This window comes from Puma concolor, chromosome C1 (genome assembly GCF_028749965.1).
Source record: "Puma concolor isolate L17-30 chromosome C1, mPumCon1.1.hap2, whole genome shotgun sequence".
Taxonomy (NCBI): Eukaryota; Metazoa; Chordata; class Mammalia; order Carnivora; family Felidae; genus Puma; species Puma concolor.
Window position 1 is genome coordinate 54933345 of NC_141674.1, and position 16656 is coordinate 54950000.

At 40.6% G+C, this 16656-nt stretch overlaps 1 protein-coding gene and 1 long non-coding RNA gene across 4 annotated transcripts in view; one reads left to right on the plus strand and one right to left on the minus strand.

Moving 5' to 3' along the window:
• Nucleotides 1-16656, plus strand: part of PDE4B (phosphodiesterase 4B) — a 535038-nt gene that overhangs the window by 407637 nt on the left and 110745 nt on the right. For all 3 annotated transcript variants that reach the window (XM_086717224.1, XM_086717223.1, XM_025934522.2), the window contains 3 exons: nt 625-819; nt 9622-9658; nt 9781-9851. In XM_086717224.1, the coding sequence (XP_086573350.1) occupies nt 625-819; nt 9622-9658; nt 9781-9851 (303 nt within the window). The remainder of the gene's footprint in view (nt 1-624; nt 820-9621; nt 9659-9780; nt 9852-16656) is intronic.
• LOC147578082 (uncharacterized) overlaps nt 1-16656 on the minus strand; it is a 43562-nt gene that overhangs the window by 8258 nt on the left and 18648 nt on the right. The window lies entirely within an intron of this gene.

The following is a 16656-nucleotide window of genomic DNA, read 5'->3' on the forward strand; positions in this document are numbered from 1 at the left end:
ATAAAGCTCTGCAGCCCCAGAGGGTAATTGGCATTATCAGATTAATTAAATCATTTTCTGTGGTTAAACTTGCATGTGACTATTAAGTCTCAGACTGGGCCTCCCGTCTAATCAGCCAGTGAATGTTTTCAGGATAGCACTTTGTTCCTGAAACATTGAGAAATATGCATATTGTATCCTTAATAGACCATGATGTTTATTTATGGCACAAAGAAGTCTCCCAGCTACGAAGACTCATTTAAGTGATAGTTTCGTGTCTGACACCTAGAGCTGTGTTAGATGAGGTCTCTGGAGTTGCTTATTATCACCAAGTTATTTCATGGTTGGCTCCTATTCTGAATTTGTCAAAGTTGTTCTTGCCACTGAAAGGCCATGGGGCTTTGCATTAGGCTTCAAATCCTGCCTTTATTATTTACTGATGACTGGGCTTCTGTGGGACTGTTTCCCTCATACAAAATGAGAATAATAATGACTGCAACTCAGAGCTGTTTGGAAGATTAAAATTGTGCATAAAGTGTGGAATTTTATGTCAAGTGCCTGGCACACAACTAGTTCTTCATGTTTGTGTATGTCAGATGCCCTCCTCCATGGTTATGTGACCAGAGTTTTTTGTTTTCTCTTAAGCTTTGATGTGGAAAATGGCCCTTCCCCAGGTCGGAGCCCACTGGACCCCCAGGCCAGCTCTTCCTCTGGGTTGGTGCTCCATGCCACCTTTCCTGGGCACAGCCAGCGGAGAGAGTCCTTTCTCTACCGATCAGATAGCGACTATGATTTGTCACCGAAGGCGATGTCAAGAAACTCTTCACTTCCAAGCGAGCAGTAAGTACGAGCTCTATGTGGCTTCTAATCTCACACTTACCTCATCTCTAACCTGTCACAGCAGCAACAACAACTGTTCCCCTTTAACCCGTGGGAAGGAGGGAGGAGAAAAATGAATGTGAGCCGAGGTGACAGTAATGACCCTTAAAGACATTAGTGCTCTACAGCATGAGAAATATGTATCTGGGGTCTCCAAGGGTATTAAAAATCTCAGACACAGTGTGCAGATTTCATCTGTTATTGATACTTTTTTTAATTGTCATTCAGCGTTCATTTCCTGAACCGCTGAATCATTTATGAGTTGAGGACCTTAACACTTTTTTTGCAAATCATACTAGAACTTTCCACAACATGTTTGCATGAGGCTACGGCAAAAAGAAAAACGGTAGTTGGTGACATGCCTCCTCTCTCAGTAGTCTCTGCTTGGTGACATTTAATGAGCTGTCATCCAGCCACATGTCTTTGTCCCTTCTCTGGAACCTTAACTCAATGCCCACTTGTTGCCTGGCTCCTCGGTGAGACATGACACACTCCACCACCCTATTAGACACAGCTGATGTTTTTGTTTTGCTGCTATTAATTGTAGATCTCTAATTTTTAAGGAACAATGACTGGGTTGTATTACTCGTTTATTAAATTTCTGAAACCAAATAAGGTTGGATGCTGGTATTCATGCTTTAAAAGGTTTCTGGGCACACGTACAATTGTTTTTAACATTGTATGTTATAAAAATATTGGTAGCTCCCTAAAGTCTCCAGCCTGGAAATTTCCACTGGGCTCTCTTCTGCTTTTGAAAAAGAAACTAAAAAGGGTCACTCTCTTATGAAAGGGGCAGGGGACATCTTAAAGCTACCAGTAAGAACGGATTCCCCAGGGCATTTCTGCCGGTAAATTCTAATATAAGCACCCCTTCCCTAAAATGTCTTAATCAGTGGGCGGGCCAAAATTCATTTCTTCATTCATTTGACAAATACTTCCTGAATTTTTTCCTATGTGCCATGCAGTGTGCCAGGCTCTGGGGATACAAGGTTAACAAAACAGTGGAATAATCACAGATGAATTAAAAACAGATATTCTCAGAAAGGTTGCATGCTCCCAGGGAGGTTACAGTTAATAAGAAAGATAAGAGGAACACCCACATAACTGTGCTATAGAGTGGAAGGAAACATTTAATGAGCACTTGGCGTGGGACCAGCTGCATTGGCATGTGTGACTCCTTTTAATCTTCACAACAATTCTGTCAGGTATGTACCACTATTATCTCCACTCTATAGATAATGAAACTGAGACTCAGAGAGACTGAGAAAAGTGTGCCCATCCCTTGACTAACCATATGCCATGCTCTATCCTGCAATGTAGCTAAGACTGACCATATTCAAACCTCTTAGACTTATTTGCCTATGTTCTTCAAACTACAAAGCAGAATCTCAACTATCAGGTAGAAAACAGAGGAGTGCAGAGTCAAGGTGCCTGAGGCCAGAGGAGAGGTAACCACTTTGTTGCAGGTCATGTAGAACCGAGGGTGTTTCTGACCAAGATTTGCATGGGAGCTTGACAGTGAATATACCTGGCATTGTCTCTTTTACCAAGAGAAACATCTATCTAGACTTCCTAGGGGGAGAACGTAGGAAATGGGGGGAGCTGAAACTAAATAGAGCTTCATTCACATGATGTTTCACAGGTGAAAGACTAGCTTTGGAAGGCAGCTAACAGTTCCCCAAACTCTTGCCAAACAGCATGATGAGTCTCAGGGTCATTCAGAGGCTTTTCAGAAGGTTCCAACCAAATTTCAGATTAAACTCTGATGATGTTTTAAGAGTCACAGGTTATGAAAATTTTGAACTTGAAGAGACCTGAAAGATTACCGTCCAACTCAGTCTTCAGCTGTAAAAAGAGAGATATAATTTCGAATGATTCTGTATTCAGGCTCCCTAATATTCATGGTATACCTTCTTTTCAGTTTTACCAACCAGCAAAATTTTCCCCCTAACTCAAAACCTACACAATGTTGCCAACTTTAAATTCAGGAAAATAAGAATTATATGTGTAAGTTACCTAGTATCATTCTCATTTAAAAAAATTTTTTTTAATGTTTATTTATTTCTGAGACAGAAACAGAGCATGAGTGGGGAGGGGCAGAGAGAGAGGGAGACACAGAATCTGAAGCAGGCTCCAGGCTCTGAGCTGTCAGCACAGAGTCGGATGCTGGGCTCGAACTCACAAACCATGAGATCATGACCTGAGCTGAAGTCCGTCGCTCAACCGACTGAGCCACCCAGGCGCCCCATCATTCTCATTTTTTTAAAGAAAAGGACTTCTTAAAATTAAAAGAAAAAAATGGAGGAAGGAAACACTTTCATAATAAAGAACAGCTCTTCCCAAGAAAACACTGTTGGCAACATAATATCACTCTATCGAAGATACTGATTATAGAATATAGGAAAGTCTTGAGTGAATAAAATGGCACAATTTTTTTTTTTGGAGATATTTCAACATTACAGTAACACTTTTATATATTTGTCAGTTTAAGAATTTATATTTCTGATTATAAGAAGTGGAGCTTGAATAATGCCCAGGTTTTTCTGGGATTTCAGTTTACTGGGACCATGTTGGAAAATCCAGTTTCACACATGTAGCTTGAGATAAACTAAAGTCATGCCTTCAAAGGTATTTTACCTGATTATTACTCTTCAGAGTGAATTGAAACAAATAGAGAATAGCAACCCCCAAGCCTCTCGCTGCTTTTCCTGCCTTCTACCCGTAGAGCCGAGGAAAAGAAGGGCAAAGACAGGTCTAGAGTCTTAATGTGAAGGCCATTAGGTGGGGGCTCTGGAATGTCCCCTGCTCAGGAGCTCCTCATATTCAGCACACAGCAGTCACGGATTTATGTAAGAGTTGGAAAACTTGCATAATTCCTCTGTATTAAACCCTAATAGTAGAGGCAACACTGTTTTTGTTTTTGTTTTGTTTTTAATTTCTCTTCTGAATGCTTTCGGAAGAGTAAGAGGAAATATAGGCAGGGAGAGTGAGTGAGAAGATAAGGATTAAAAGTAAAAATGTAAGTGGAAAATTACAAGTGGCTTTAACTTTTAGCAACAAAAGAGAGATTGAAATAAGCCTTTCTAGTAAAGAAAACAAGACCATCATTGGGTCCCAAGAGGAAATTTGAGATGTTTCCCTAGATGTGGCAATAATCTACTGGCTTCTCTTTTGCTCCTGTGTTGTAGTCATCTCTAACGCAATGCCTTTGTGCGCCAAGGTACTGATTTCCCAATGGGAACATAAAGTACTGGAAACTGGTGAGGCCAGTTATGTTATCCAGAACTATGGCAGGAATCACCCTGGACAGGCCGGAGTTTTGATAATACACCTGCAAATTCACAGGGAAGGAAGATCCTTATTTCCTTCATTTGGTTACCCCATTTGCAAAGCCTTATATTGGCAAAGAGCTTTTTAAAGCCGCCATTTGTGCGAGAACTAAGTGTTCTCTGGAGAGAGCTCTCAAGGGAAATGAGACCTAAGACTGAAGAAGAAAAGCATTCATAACAGATCTCTTAAATTTAAGACCAATTTATTGATGAACTACCAAAAAAAGTTGCAATGTAAGTGGTCTTTGAGACTTGAGTTAGATATACCGCCATCACACCTACTAGTACCATGGCTTTGGCATTGAATCTCTTTTACAGTGTCCAAATTATCTGTAAATAAAAGTGCACATGAAATTAAAGTGCATTTCCTATGTGCTATGCACTATTTACAGTGCTTTACATACTTCAACTCATTGAATTCCCATAACCTTAACTTATGGGAACTATAATTTTCTTGTCTTAAAGATGAAGACATTGATGCTTAGAGAGGTTAAGTAACCTACCTAATAAATGGGGAACCAAGGTTTAAATACAGGGAGTGTAGATGATTAAACCATATGGATATTTAGTACATAGACTCAAAATGAGGATGCAAAATTAAAATAATGATATTAAACTCTACTCTGCCTACCTTTCCCGCTGTTACGAGGATCATATTCAATCTTTCTTTTAACAAAAACTTTTCAATTTAGGCACTTTGCTAACCAATAAGACATTTTCTATGTTTTCAAGGGAACTGAAAGATTTGTAAGTGTATAAGCAGTTTTAATATCTTTGAATAAAGCAATCATAGAAAGGTATGCACAGGACTTTGAAAGGTCTGGCTGGGCAGGCGAGTAGCCCACTTTGGTTACAGAGAAGCTAGAAGAGTTAGCCAGGCAGAAGGGTATGCAGGAAGAAGGTCCATGCACTAACTACTGTCTAGTTGTCAGGAACATTGTGGAGAAGCACACCTCAGCACAGCTGAAGCAGAGAATGTGAGTAGATGAGGAAGTGGTGAAAGGCAAGGCTAGAAAAGTAAGCAGGAACCTCATCATGAACGGCCTGTGTTAAGGAGTTGGTCTTTATAAAGCTGAAGACAATCAGTGGGGAGCTACTAATAAAGGCTTCTAAGCAAGAAAATACATAATCCAACGAATGTTTTTGAAAGATAGCTCTGATTACAGTGAAGAGTGGTTTGGACAGTAGACAAACCTAAAGACTAGTGTCCAAGAGCAAAATGGAAGACTGCTTTGGTAATCCACATAATAGAGGGTGAGGATCTACATTAGAGCGGATCCAGTGGGCAATAATAAATATTTGTAAGTTAGCATCAACAGGGGTTGGTGGTTGACTGTGGAGGGAGGTTTCAGGCTTGACCACCAAGATAGGTGGTTGCACCATTTTTTTTTACAGTCAAGAACATTCTCTTATCACATGAAATGATGTATGTGAAAATGCTTTGTAAACTGTAAAGCACGATATTAGTTCTCTTGACTGCAGTAGGGGTAGAGATGAGTCTTCCAGAAACGTTCTCACCAGCTGGGAGGATAGACATGCAATTCTTTACTTAAAATAATAATGATACCTACTACTAATAAGAATAACTATAAATGAGTAAATGCTTTTATGTGCCAAGCATTGTTGTAAGAGTTGTACATGAATAATAACTCACTTAATTCTTACAACACCCCACTTTACAGATAAAGAAACTGGGGCTTAGAGAGGTTGCCTAATGCCTCATAGTTAGTAATTGTGAAACTCAGAAACAAACCAATGTTGTCTCGCTTCCAAATCTGTGCTCTTGACTACAATAGTATAGGTCTGTCTATAAGACAGACTAAAATCAGTGTTACAAGAAAAGTATAAGTAAAATACTATATGTAGGTATGAAACTGAGAAAGACAAAATTAATAGAGTCCAGAGGGTATAGCAGAAGAAAGTAGCATTTTAGCTTTTTAGAAAACCATGTCATTGTTCAATGCAGACCTACCCTCATTCAAAGACCCACAGAGCTCTCATCACTGATTATTCTACAAAACTGTAATGTGCTGGGTTTGTCACTAGATGTTGCTCATGCCATGGTTCTGAATATCTGGCATTGCCCTCTCTAGCAGTTTGGAAAACTAAGTACATCAGTTTTCATAATTAATCAAGTGTTTTATTTTCTCCATGCCATCTTATTCTAATTATTAATATGTAAGATTATGATTTAAAATTTTGGAATCATTTCATAAATAATCTGGCTGTACTCAGATAGGAATTTTGTTTTGTTTCTTTCCTATACTGGCTATAAATGATCTGTAAATTGATCCTTTCCTCTAGCAGCTATTATCTGACGTATATCATTAGCTTTTACTGTTCAAATCCTTTCAGAGAACCAATGCTATGGATCTGGAAGTCCATCTCTTGCTTCCGAATTTTCTGCTTTCCTGAACTACAAAAGTTTCATAATGCTTACCTCCCTTTAATCATTACTTTGTACCATTGTAGTAACTTCCCATTCATGCAATAATTCATCAGCTTTAGGTGCTTCATATGTATGAGATTTGTTTATATATTTAGCTTGTATTGGGTATTTAGACTCCAGAAATCCAGGAGCTTTGGATGACCTACTTAACTCTTAACTCCATTACCTTATTCCCAACTCACCCCAATGCCTTATGAACAATGTGAACTTCACAGCAGAAATCTGAACAAATAGCAAGATATTTCACCCATGTAAAGTTCATCTCAGGAAAATGACTTGGGAAGGGGCAGTTCTTGTTACAGTTCACCACCCTGCATTTATCACAACTGATCCTCTTTTAACTCTTTCTTCTGTTTCCTTTGGCTTCTCTCCAAGAACCCTGAAGTTCTTCCTTGGGCTCCCTCTTTCTATATTTCCCCACTCCAGAAGCCGCCCTGCCATCGTAACTTCCCCCACGGTTGTAGGTAACTCTGAAATGTATAGCTCTAATTCCCGTATTTTAATCCTCCTGCTTGATGTCTCCCTTGGGATATCAATGAGGATCTTACAATTCAGCATGTGAGAAAGTGACATATCTCTTCCCCCAGCTTCTCCTTACTTTCCCATTTCTGCTCATGACTTCACAATTTTCCCACGTACCCATTTTTTAAATGGAAAATAGTATTTCTTTATGACCCCTTATCCAATTAAACGCTGAGTCCTTGGCAAGACACTTAGGGTCTCTTCAGATTGTCTTTCCCTGTTTCTTCCTCTGCCTCACCCATTTCTTCTCATTTGAATGACTGCAATATCCCCCTGGATATTCTTCCTGACTTGTCCTCTCACCAATCCATCTCTTGGTGTCTACAGCATTTTTACTTTCTAAAGCACTTTTCTGTTTGCCTATCTCACTAAAAACTTTCACTAGCTCCTTTCTTCCTTCTGAGTCAAGCACCGCCTCCACAACTATGGTCCATACCATCCATAAGATGGGTGGGGACCTTCTAACCTTATCCTCCAAATATGTCTGTAGTAAATGTGCTCAACTCTGCTTAAACAGTCACCAAGAATCTCAGTAAATGTGTTCAGTACTTTCCCATTTTAATACCGTTGTTCCTGATATTTCCCTCCTTGGTGACATCTACCATCCATGCTTTTTGAAGCCTGCCCTTCAAAGTGTGTCTCAAAACCACTCATTTGATCAAGCCTGTCCTACTTCCTCTGAACTGTAATTATTACCTCTCCTTTGCACCCCATTAAGTTTCCCCATTAAATGTTTATAGTTCTCATTCTGTATTTATCTATTTCTGTCTCCCCTGCTATGTTTTAATTTGAAGAGGTCATGGATTCTGTTTAATTCAATCTGTCAACTATGTAGGATCATCATAAAATAGGTAACATAATAGTTAAAAGCACAGATCTTTTGGAATCAAACTTTCTTAGCTACTCCAATTACTATGTGTTAGTTAAGCAGTGGCTTAACCTCTCCAAGCCTTGATATCATCTTCAAAATGGGAACATTGAGAGTACCTGCCTCAGGGCACCTGGGTGGCAAAGTTAGTTGAGCATCTGAACCTTGATTTAGGCTCATATCATGATCCCAGGGTCATGGGATTGAGTCCCACGACAGCTCTGCACTAATCATGGAGCCTGCTTAAGATTCTCAATCTCTTTCTCTGTCTCTCTTCCCCTACCCCACTCCCCTGCTCATGCACTAGCTCTCTCTCTCTAAAATAAAAAATTAAATTAAACAAAGAATACCTGCCTCAAGCCTTGTTACAAGAATTAAATGAGATTATGTACATAAAGTGCTTAGCACAGGGTGTAACATATGGTAACCATGCAAAGAATGTTCTCTGTTGTCAGTATTCTTTTTGTAGTCACTGTACAAAGTAGATGCATAAGAACTTGACTAGAATGACTTGAAGGGGGACTTCTAGCTAAAGACAACAGTAGAAAGCAAAGTATTATGTTAAATAAGACCCCAAAGTAAAAGCCTGTGTTGGAGAAGAGGCCCACGTGGATGTATGTGTGGTTCAACTCTGCATCTTTAGGCCTCATAGAATTCCTGATATGTGGCTGGTGCTTAATAGTCATTGGTTGCATTCACGTTATTAACAAATAAGGTGCCATGTTTGTATGAGGATTATGAGGACAGAGATCAGACATTGAAGGAAGCTCATTGTCAACCAACTTCTGCGCAGCTGTTAGGATTCACACTGTGATAACAGATTGGCCTGATTTTGTGTCTACAACTAACGACAATGTGTCTTCTAATGATTTTATGGAGAACTTGCTGAATGTGGACTTAAGCAAATTAATCAAAGCTTGTGCTAAAGAGAGAGTGCATTTCTGAAAACATGCTTTAGACTCTTCCTAAGTACAGATTTACATAACTAGGTAGAGCTTAATCAGATCTTTGGGACAAAGTGAGCAACAATGATATGGTAATGGTAGGTTCATCCTGTACACTCCCATTAAAAGATTTTCCTTGGGTACTTTAAGAAAAAAAGTTATATTAGAAACAAAAAGTAATGGGATTCCCAGACAGAAATCTGTGTTTAAATGGCATTAAGGCTGTGGCTCAAATCAGCAAAAGCCAGGAAATCCAAAGTTAACCTTTATCCAGACTGTTGTGCCATTTTTTCCAACTCTGTGTGTGCTGGTGAGCAGCCTTCCCTTTGAATTTCCTACCTCTGGCAACCAAGTCGCTTTGAATTACAGTACTGTGGGTCTGCTATTAAATGGGAATGTACCCTGAGGATATATACTTATTTGCAAGTGCTTTTATGTGTCCCTGTAAGCCCAGGAGCCATGAACCTAGGTATTTTTTTTTCTTTCAAGTCCCTAAGGTCCCCATTTATGCCTAGATAAGTCCTGCCTTATACCCAGGTAGATGGACTTACGTAACACTTGTGTTGCTAACACTGATCAAGTTTAATATTACAGCTTATGTGTTATAATTCAAATGCACTTTTAAATGTTTCTTTTCTCTCTTTTCACCAGACACGGCGATGACTTGATTGTAACACCTTTTGCCCAGGTATGTATCATGCTGGCCCTGGCTTGCTCTCCGTGTCTCTCTGGGTAGTTTCTATGTGTGGCCTCTGAACCTGCCCATTCATCTCCTTTTGTTCCTAACCATCCTGATCATTGTCCTTATAGGTCCTTGCCAGCTTGCGAAGTGTGAGAAACAATTTTACTGTACTGACAAACCTTCATGGAGCATCCAACAAGTAAGCATGGACTTTTTGTGGAGTTATGCCTTCCATAAAGGCAAAAACATTGAACAGCACTAAAAAAAAAAAAAAAAAGGAAAAAAAAACATTGCATGGAAATTAGCCCTCCAAACTAAGTTAGGATACATGATGAAATTTGAAAATAGGATGGAACATCATAGTATTTTAGAACTGGTAAGATGTGAGAATTAGTCTGGATCTTCTTAATCTTTGTGCCCTTCACACTTAGTAGACAGTAAGAGTTCAACAAATGAAAGGTGGAGATGAGGATTTTTTTGACATTTATACTTACTACTTTGGGAAGTATGAATACTTATTCATAACAGATGTAAATTCTATTAAATTTCTTTTGGAATATCTATTAATGAATTCAGAAATTCAGATTCAAGATTAAAGGTACCAAAATATTCAAGTCCAAGTTGCCTTTTGTTTTTGATAATATATAAATAGGTTCATGCAACTTGATGAATAAGAATGGGATTGTCTTCTCCTCTGCCCCCAAATAGCTATATAACCTTGGTCAGTTTATTGCTGAACCTTGGTCTCCTCATCTTTATAATGAAGGGTTTGAACTTGATATTCCTGCATAACTTTCTCCTCCAAAACCATTTCAATCTATGAATCTAAGTATTATGCAGGTCACTATCCAGCGTTTTAAAAGATCATCACAGGGCTCAGAAGGTCCCAGAATCAACAATTGTGGAATGACACCCAAGGTACCTCATGATCCAACTCAAGTTAGTTTGATTGATAGTTGATCGGGTTTATATTTGATGCAGTAGACATGAAAGCTAGAGACTTGCCCAGCCTCTTTTGCAGGTGTATCCCTGTTTGTTCACTTATTAAATAACTCACCCAAGAAGTATTTATTGGCACGTGCTATGCCTCCATGCATACATGTATGTTTTTGACAAATATTTATTGAGCACTACCTTTTACCAGGAACTGGTGATATAATAGTGACCCAAACAGACAAGTTTTCTGCCCTTTCAGGGCTGCCATTTAAATAGGAAGTGCCAGAGCATCTGGTGGTGAACAATCAGACCAAGTCTCTGGCCACATGGAATCACATTCCAATGACTATGGTCTGGTTGCTCCCCGCATGTTCTATTTTCCATCCTAATTGTGGATTTACTGTTCTCTCTTCCTCAAAAGTCTCTCTCTACCGGCCAGTGATTGCCTAGCTAAATCCTACTTGTCTTTTATAGCTCATCTCTACTATCACTGTCACCAGTATGCTTCCCCTGACCCCACCAAGCCTGGCTGAGTGCCCCTCAGTGGTCCCAGAGCACTCTCCCAACCTTATCACACTGTTCATGGGTCTCTGCCCACCACTAGATTGTGTGTCCCTTGAGGTCCTTCCAGAATTACACTTACTTTTCCTTGAATTTCTAAGATTTAGCAAAATGCCTGACACATAGTATTTGCTCCATAAATATGCATCCCACGTATAAATTTCCAAATAAATAATTGTTGGAAAAAGACTATAGATTATTTGGAAAATTATATTTTCAGAAGGGATCCCTCCCTTTTCCCCACATTTTTTTTTTCTTTGCAGAATATGACCTCTGGGGCCATACATATTGTCCTCATACCCAATCCTACCACTTGACAACTATGTGACTTGGGCACAATTTCTCTATATCTCAGTTTCCCAATCTATAAAATAAGGTTGCTCTGAGAATTAAATGAGGTGACATTTGTAGAACATTTATAATGGCACCTGGCACATCATAGGTGCTCCATAAATGTGAGCTATTATAATTGATAGCTACATTTCTCTTGCTGAATCCAGGCAGTGTAACACTTTGGAGTTTTCGCATCCATTATCTCAGTGATAATCACCATAAATGCTGTTTATGACAGGTATTGTTGCCTCTGACTCTGTAGACAAGGAGACAAAGCTTAGGGAGATTAAATGACTTGCACAAGAAGACACCAGTTCTGGTGAAGAACAGAGTCAGACTTGAAACCTGGCATCCTGACTCTCACTGAAGCATTCTTTATAAGGAAAAACAGTTGTTGTCTTTCCTGTGTAGGGAAAAACCCAGTTCTTCCTGTGTTTTTCTTCCCTGTGAGTCTTCTTTACTACTGAGAAATCACTTTATTTCTGATACTCTGGTCACCAAATATGTGGAGGTTCCACCCCCGCCCCACCCCAACAACAAGCAAGTCTCCAACACCAGCTGGGTGTCCTATAATTTAATTCCATTCTGACACTATCTACCTGGAGATCCCGTCAGATCCCAGATTAAAGGCTCAGTCCCACAAGGCTGCTTCCCACTTCAGATGTCAGTCACAGCTCAGGTGCTTCTGACTTACTTCCTACAGATCAGAGGTTCCAAGGAGTCCCTCCTCAGGTTCAAAGAATTTGCCAGAGTGGCTCACAGAACTCAGAGAAATACATACCTTTACCAGTTGATTAAGAGACATGATAAAGGACACAGATGAACAGCCAGATAAGAAAAACATAGCATTAGGTCTGAGAGGGTCCCAAACACAGGAGCTTCTGTCCCTGTGGAAATGGGGGGCATCACCCTCTCAGGGTAAATATGTTTGCCAGCCTGGAAGCTCTCTGAACCCTGTGCTACTGACATTTTATGCAGTCTTCATCACATACACATGGTCAATGATAACTCTGGTTTTAGCCCTTTTCCCCTCTCTGGAGGGTGAGAGGTAGGGCTGAAAATTTCAAGCCCCTAATCCCGGCTTGGTCTTTCTGGTGACCATCCCCTCCCAGGAGCTTACCTAGAGTCGCGTCATTGGAACACAAGATGTTCCTGTTGCTCTAATCACTTAGGAAGTTATAAGAGTTTTAGCAGCTCTGTGCCAGGAATTAGAGGCAGAGACCAATATATTCTATTTCTGTTACCTCACATTTTTGCATTCACTACACTAAATACGTTTTCTTGGTTATGGGAAGAAATCGCTGAATATTTTTAACAGTCATTTAGGCAGAACTTAGGGAATAGATGAAGGTCAGAGAGCCCGAAGGCAGAGACATGAGCTAGGAGTGTTTTCAGGAATTAAGATATTAGGAGTGAAGCCCTGGACAGAGATGATGGAGGTGGGAACTAGAGAGGAAAGATTAATAAGGATACATTTCAAAGGCTTCTGTGGTTTAGCAGGACTCAAGGTCACTGCACTGCATAGCTCCAGGGCGAGAGTGGGGGTTGTTTTCAGTTACCATTTGTTAGCAAGAAACTTGGATATTCTTTTTCTGTAAGTATGGGACATTCAGCCTAACTGTGCTGATTAATAGGCTATGTCAGCTGAAGCTACTTCCTTGGGAATCAGGTCTTTCCACAGCCTTGAGGGTTTTGAGCCACATAAACCTTCAAGAACTAAAGGACCCTAAGACCATAACTGCTATATACAGAGCTGACCCAGAGTCCATTCTCACACTGTGGCTGAGGACCACTCTCCAAATCATGGCCCTTTGCATCACCTTTGGTCCAAACCAAACCACACTCACCAAACAGAATAAATCTCCGTCAGTAGGATAGTTGTATCTGATGATCTTTCTCAGATCCATCCCCACCCACATTTGTAGAGTTGATCCTCATTGATTCCAAGCATTTTCTTTTCTCTTCTCTTCTCTTCTCTTCTCTTCTCTTCTCTTCTCTTCTCTTCTCTTCTCTTCTCCTCTCTTCTCCCTTCCCCTCCCCTCCCCTCCTCTCTTCTCTTCTCCCCTCCCCTCCCTTCCCCTCCCTTCCCCTCCCCTCCCCTCCCCTCCCCTCCCCTCCCCTCCCCTCCCCTCCCCTCCCCTCCCCTCCCCTCCCCTCCCCTCCCCTCTCCTCTCCTCTCCTCTCCTCTCCTCTCCTCTCCTCTCCTCTCCTCTCCTCTCCTTTCCTTTCCTTTCCTTTCCTTTCCTTTCCTTTCCTTTCCTTTCCTTTCCTCTTTTAAGTAGGCTCCACACCCAGCACAGAGCCCAACACAGGGCTCCAGCTCACGACCCTGAGATCAAGACCTGAGCTGAGATCAAGAGTCAGATGTTCAACCGACTGAGCCACCCAGGCACCCCCACCCAAGCATTTTCTTGAAACCAACACCACATAACAGAAGTTCAAGGCAGGGCATATGTTCTATTAGAGCTTCCCTGGGAGGCTGAGAACTCAATGATGGGTTTTAGCTACAAATGAAGCCGCTTAGGGGGTTCACTTAATGAACCCATTGTATTCCTAGATAGTCAGTACCCTCAAATAAAGAAAACTGAGGACAACAGTACCTACCAGGAATGGATCCACCATACTGACAGCATTTCCCCCACATAGTCACTTATCTTAACAACTGAAACTACAAGATCCATGGAACTCATAAGTGGCTTTCTGGGACATTTGCCTTGGGTTCCAGGGTGCCACTCCTTGGCTTAAATGTAACATTTAAGCAAGAATTCTGTCCTTGGAGTGGTTTTCTTGAGACATCTGGATAGTGTGGTTTATTATATAAAAAGGAACTCCCACATAGAACTATACTTCTCTTAAGTCAAGATTTCCTTTATCTTTTGGCTCTTTGCTCTACTGAAAAATAGTTCATTGTCTGCCTGAGCTTTACCACCCAAAGGGTGAAAATCTCAGTTTCTGTTGAGGTGATTTCCTTGCACTTCCGTGAAATGTTCCATTGAGAGATGCTTGATTGGGCCTGTATTTCTTGGCTTCAAATTAAAAGCTATTATTTCTTTAGTCCCAGGAGTTAATTTTGCAAATATGGCTTTCATTTAGAGCTGTTAATTCAGATAAGCATCCCTAAAGCATTTACTGGCTTCAGCTGATGGAGAAATCACATGAATGAGAACGCCCACCATTCGTCAGTCTGATAACCAGGGAATATAGCAGCTAGAAGCAAAACGGTGTTCCCCATCATTCAACTGTGTCACTAACATCACAGAAATCACAGTGGCTATCAGGAAATCATGTAACATCTCTGTATCAACATTCTTCCAAGGCATAATTCAATCAACATGTATGTAATCTTTGAGAAAGAATTAATAGCCATTTAATTTTGTTTTCATTGTATATCTTTCATTGCTTTATGTCCTTTGGCACAGGATTTAAATTAGCTGAGAATAATAAAATCTTGAGCATTCAGAGGGGAAAGAACCCAGCCAAATTTCCTCAGAGTAAGTGAGGAAATATATGTAAAACCCTCACACAGGAGCTGGCACACTGTAAATTAGCAGTAAATGTTATTTGCCTCCTGCCTTCCCCAAGTGAGGAAGAAACTGAGAGGTTCAGTGAGTTGCCGAGGGCTATATATTTAGAAGGTGCCAGAGCCAGGATTAGGATTCCTGTCTTCTGATTCATAGTCCAGTTCTTTCTCCACTGTACTATTCATGGCTGTAAAATATTATTAACTGCTGTGGCCAAATTATCCTCCCTATTAATATCACCATCTTTAATCCAGGCACATAACTTACGATTCTTCTATAAGTTAGGAACCACTGGAAACTGGGCAACCAATGGCATTTTCTTCTGGCACTCATGACAGTTTTCTAATTGGCACTCTCATGCCCTGTAAGTAATAATGCAGCTTCCAGAAGTCATTCACTCGCTTAGTTTGTGTTGAGCCTCTTCATTATACCGGATCTTGGGAATAAGTGGTAAACCAAATAAACGTGGTTCTTGCCTTTGCAAAAGATGCACACACAGATGCTTATCTGGATTAACACCTCTAAATAAGAGCTTTATTTTCAAAATGAACTCCTGGGACAAGGGAATTTATATAATTTATGTCATTTTCAAGAAGACATTGGGAGAATTGGGTGCCGTGAGTAGCCTAACTGTTAAGAAAGCAAAGATTCCTGGGGTGACTGGGTGGCTCAGTTGGTTGAGCATCTGACTTCAGCTCAGGTCATGATCTCATGGTCTGTGGGTTTGAGCCCCGTGTCGGGCTCTGTGCTGACAGCTCAGAGCCTAGAGCCTGCTTCGGATTCTGTGTCTCCCCCTCTCTCTGCCTCTCCCCCACTCACACTCTATCTCTCTCTGTCTCTCAAAAATGAATAAGCATTAGAAAAACTAAAAAAGAAGGAGATCCCCAAACATTTAGGGTCTCCTAGTTCAATGTCTCCTTTCACAAAAGCCACCCTTGGAACTCAGGAAGACAGGCAAAGTGAAATCATTAAAGACGTTATTAATCCAATGAATACATATTGAATACCTATATCATAGCAAATATTTTGCCAATTCCAAGGTGACAAAGATGAATGAGATTCAGTCTTTGCTTAAATCTCTTGCAGGTGAGATAGACAAGAAAATAGGAAGTGAGATACAGTCTGAACAGCGTCATGATGGGGCAAATGTAGCAAACCGTAGGTAGCATAGACAGTGACTGCTCCCACTGGGGAAGGCTTAGCTGAGGAAGTGATACCTGAGGGGATTCCTAGTACAGGGGAAGGAGTTTGCCACTGAAAAAGAAGGAAAAGCATATAAAGCTGAGCAAAACATATGCAGAGGCCCAGTGACACAAGTGTATGCTGTGTTTCTGCAACTGTGGGTAATATGTAGAACCAAAACTGTAGAGGAAAAGGAAACCAGATAAAACATTCTCATGGTATTTGGCTCCTCAGATGATTTTTACATCAACGGTTCATTCAATTGACAGTTCACCAATATTTATGGAGTTCCCACTATTTGTGTGGCAGTTGGTGGGTCCTACAGAGGCTATATGGAAAGGAGTCGGCACTGAATCCTCCCCTTGATGGGTCACAGATTTGTGGTGGGGATAATATGTGCCCATATGAGTCGTAACATGAGGAAATAACCTTAAAGGTACAAACAAGGCACCATGGGATATTAGAAGAGGG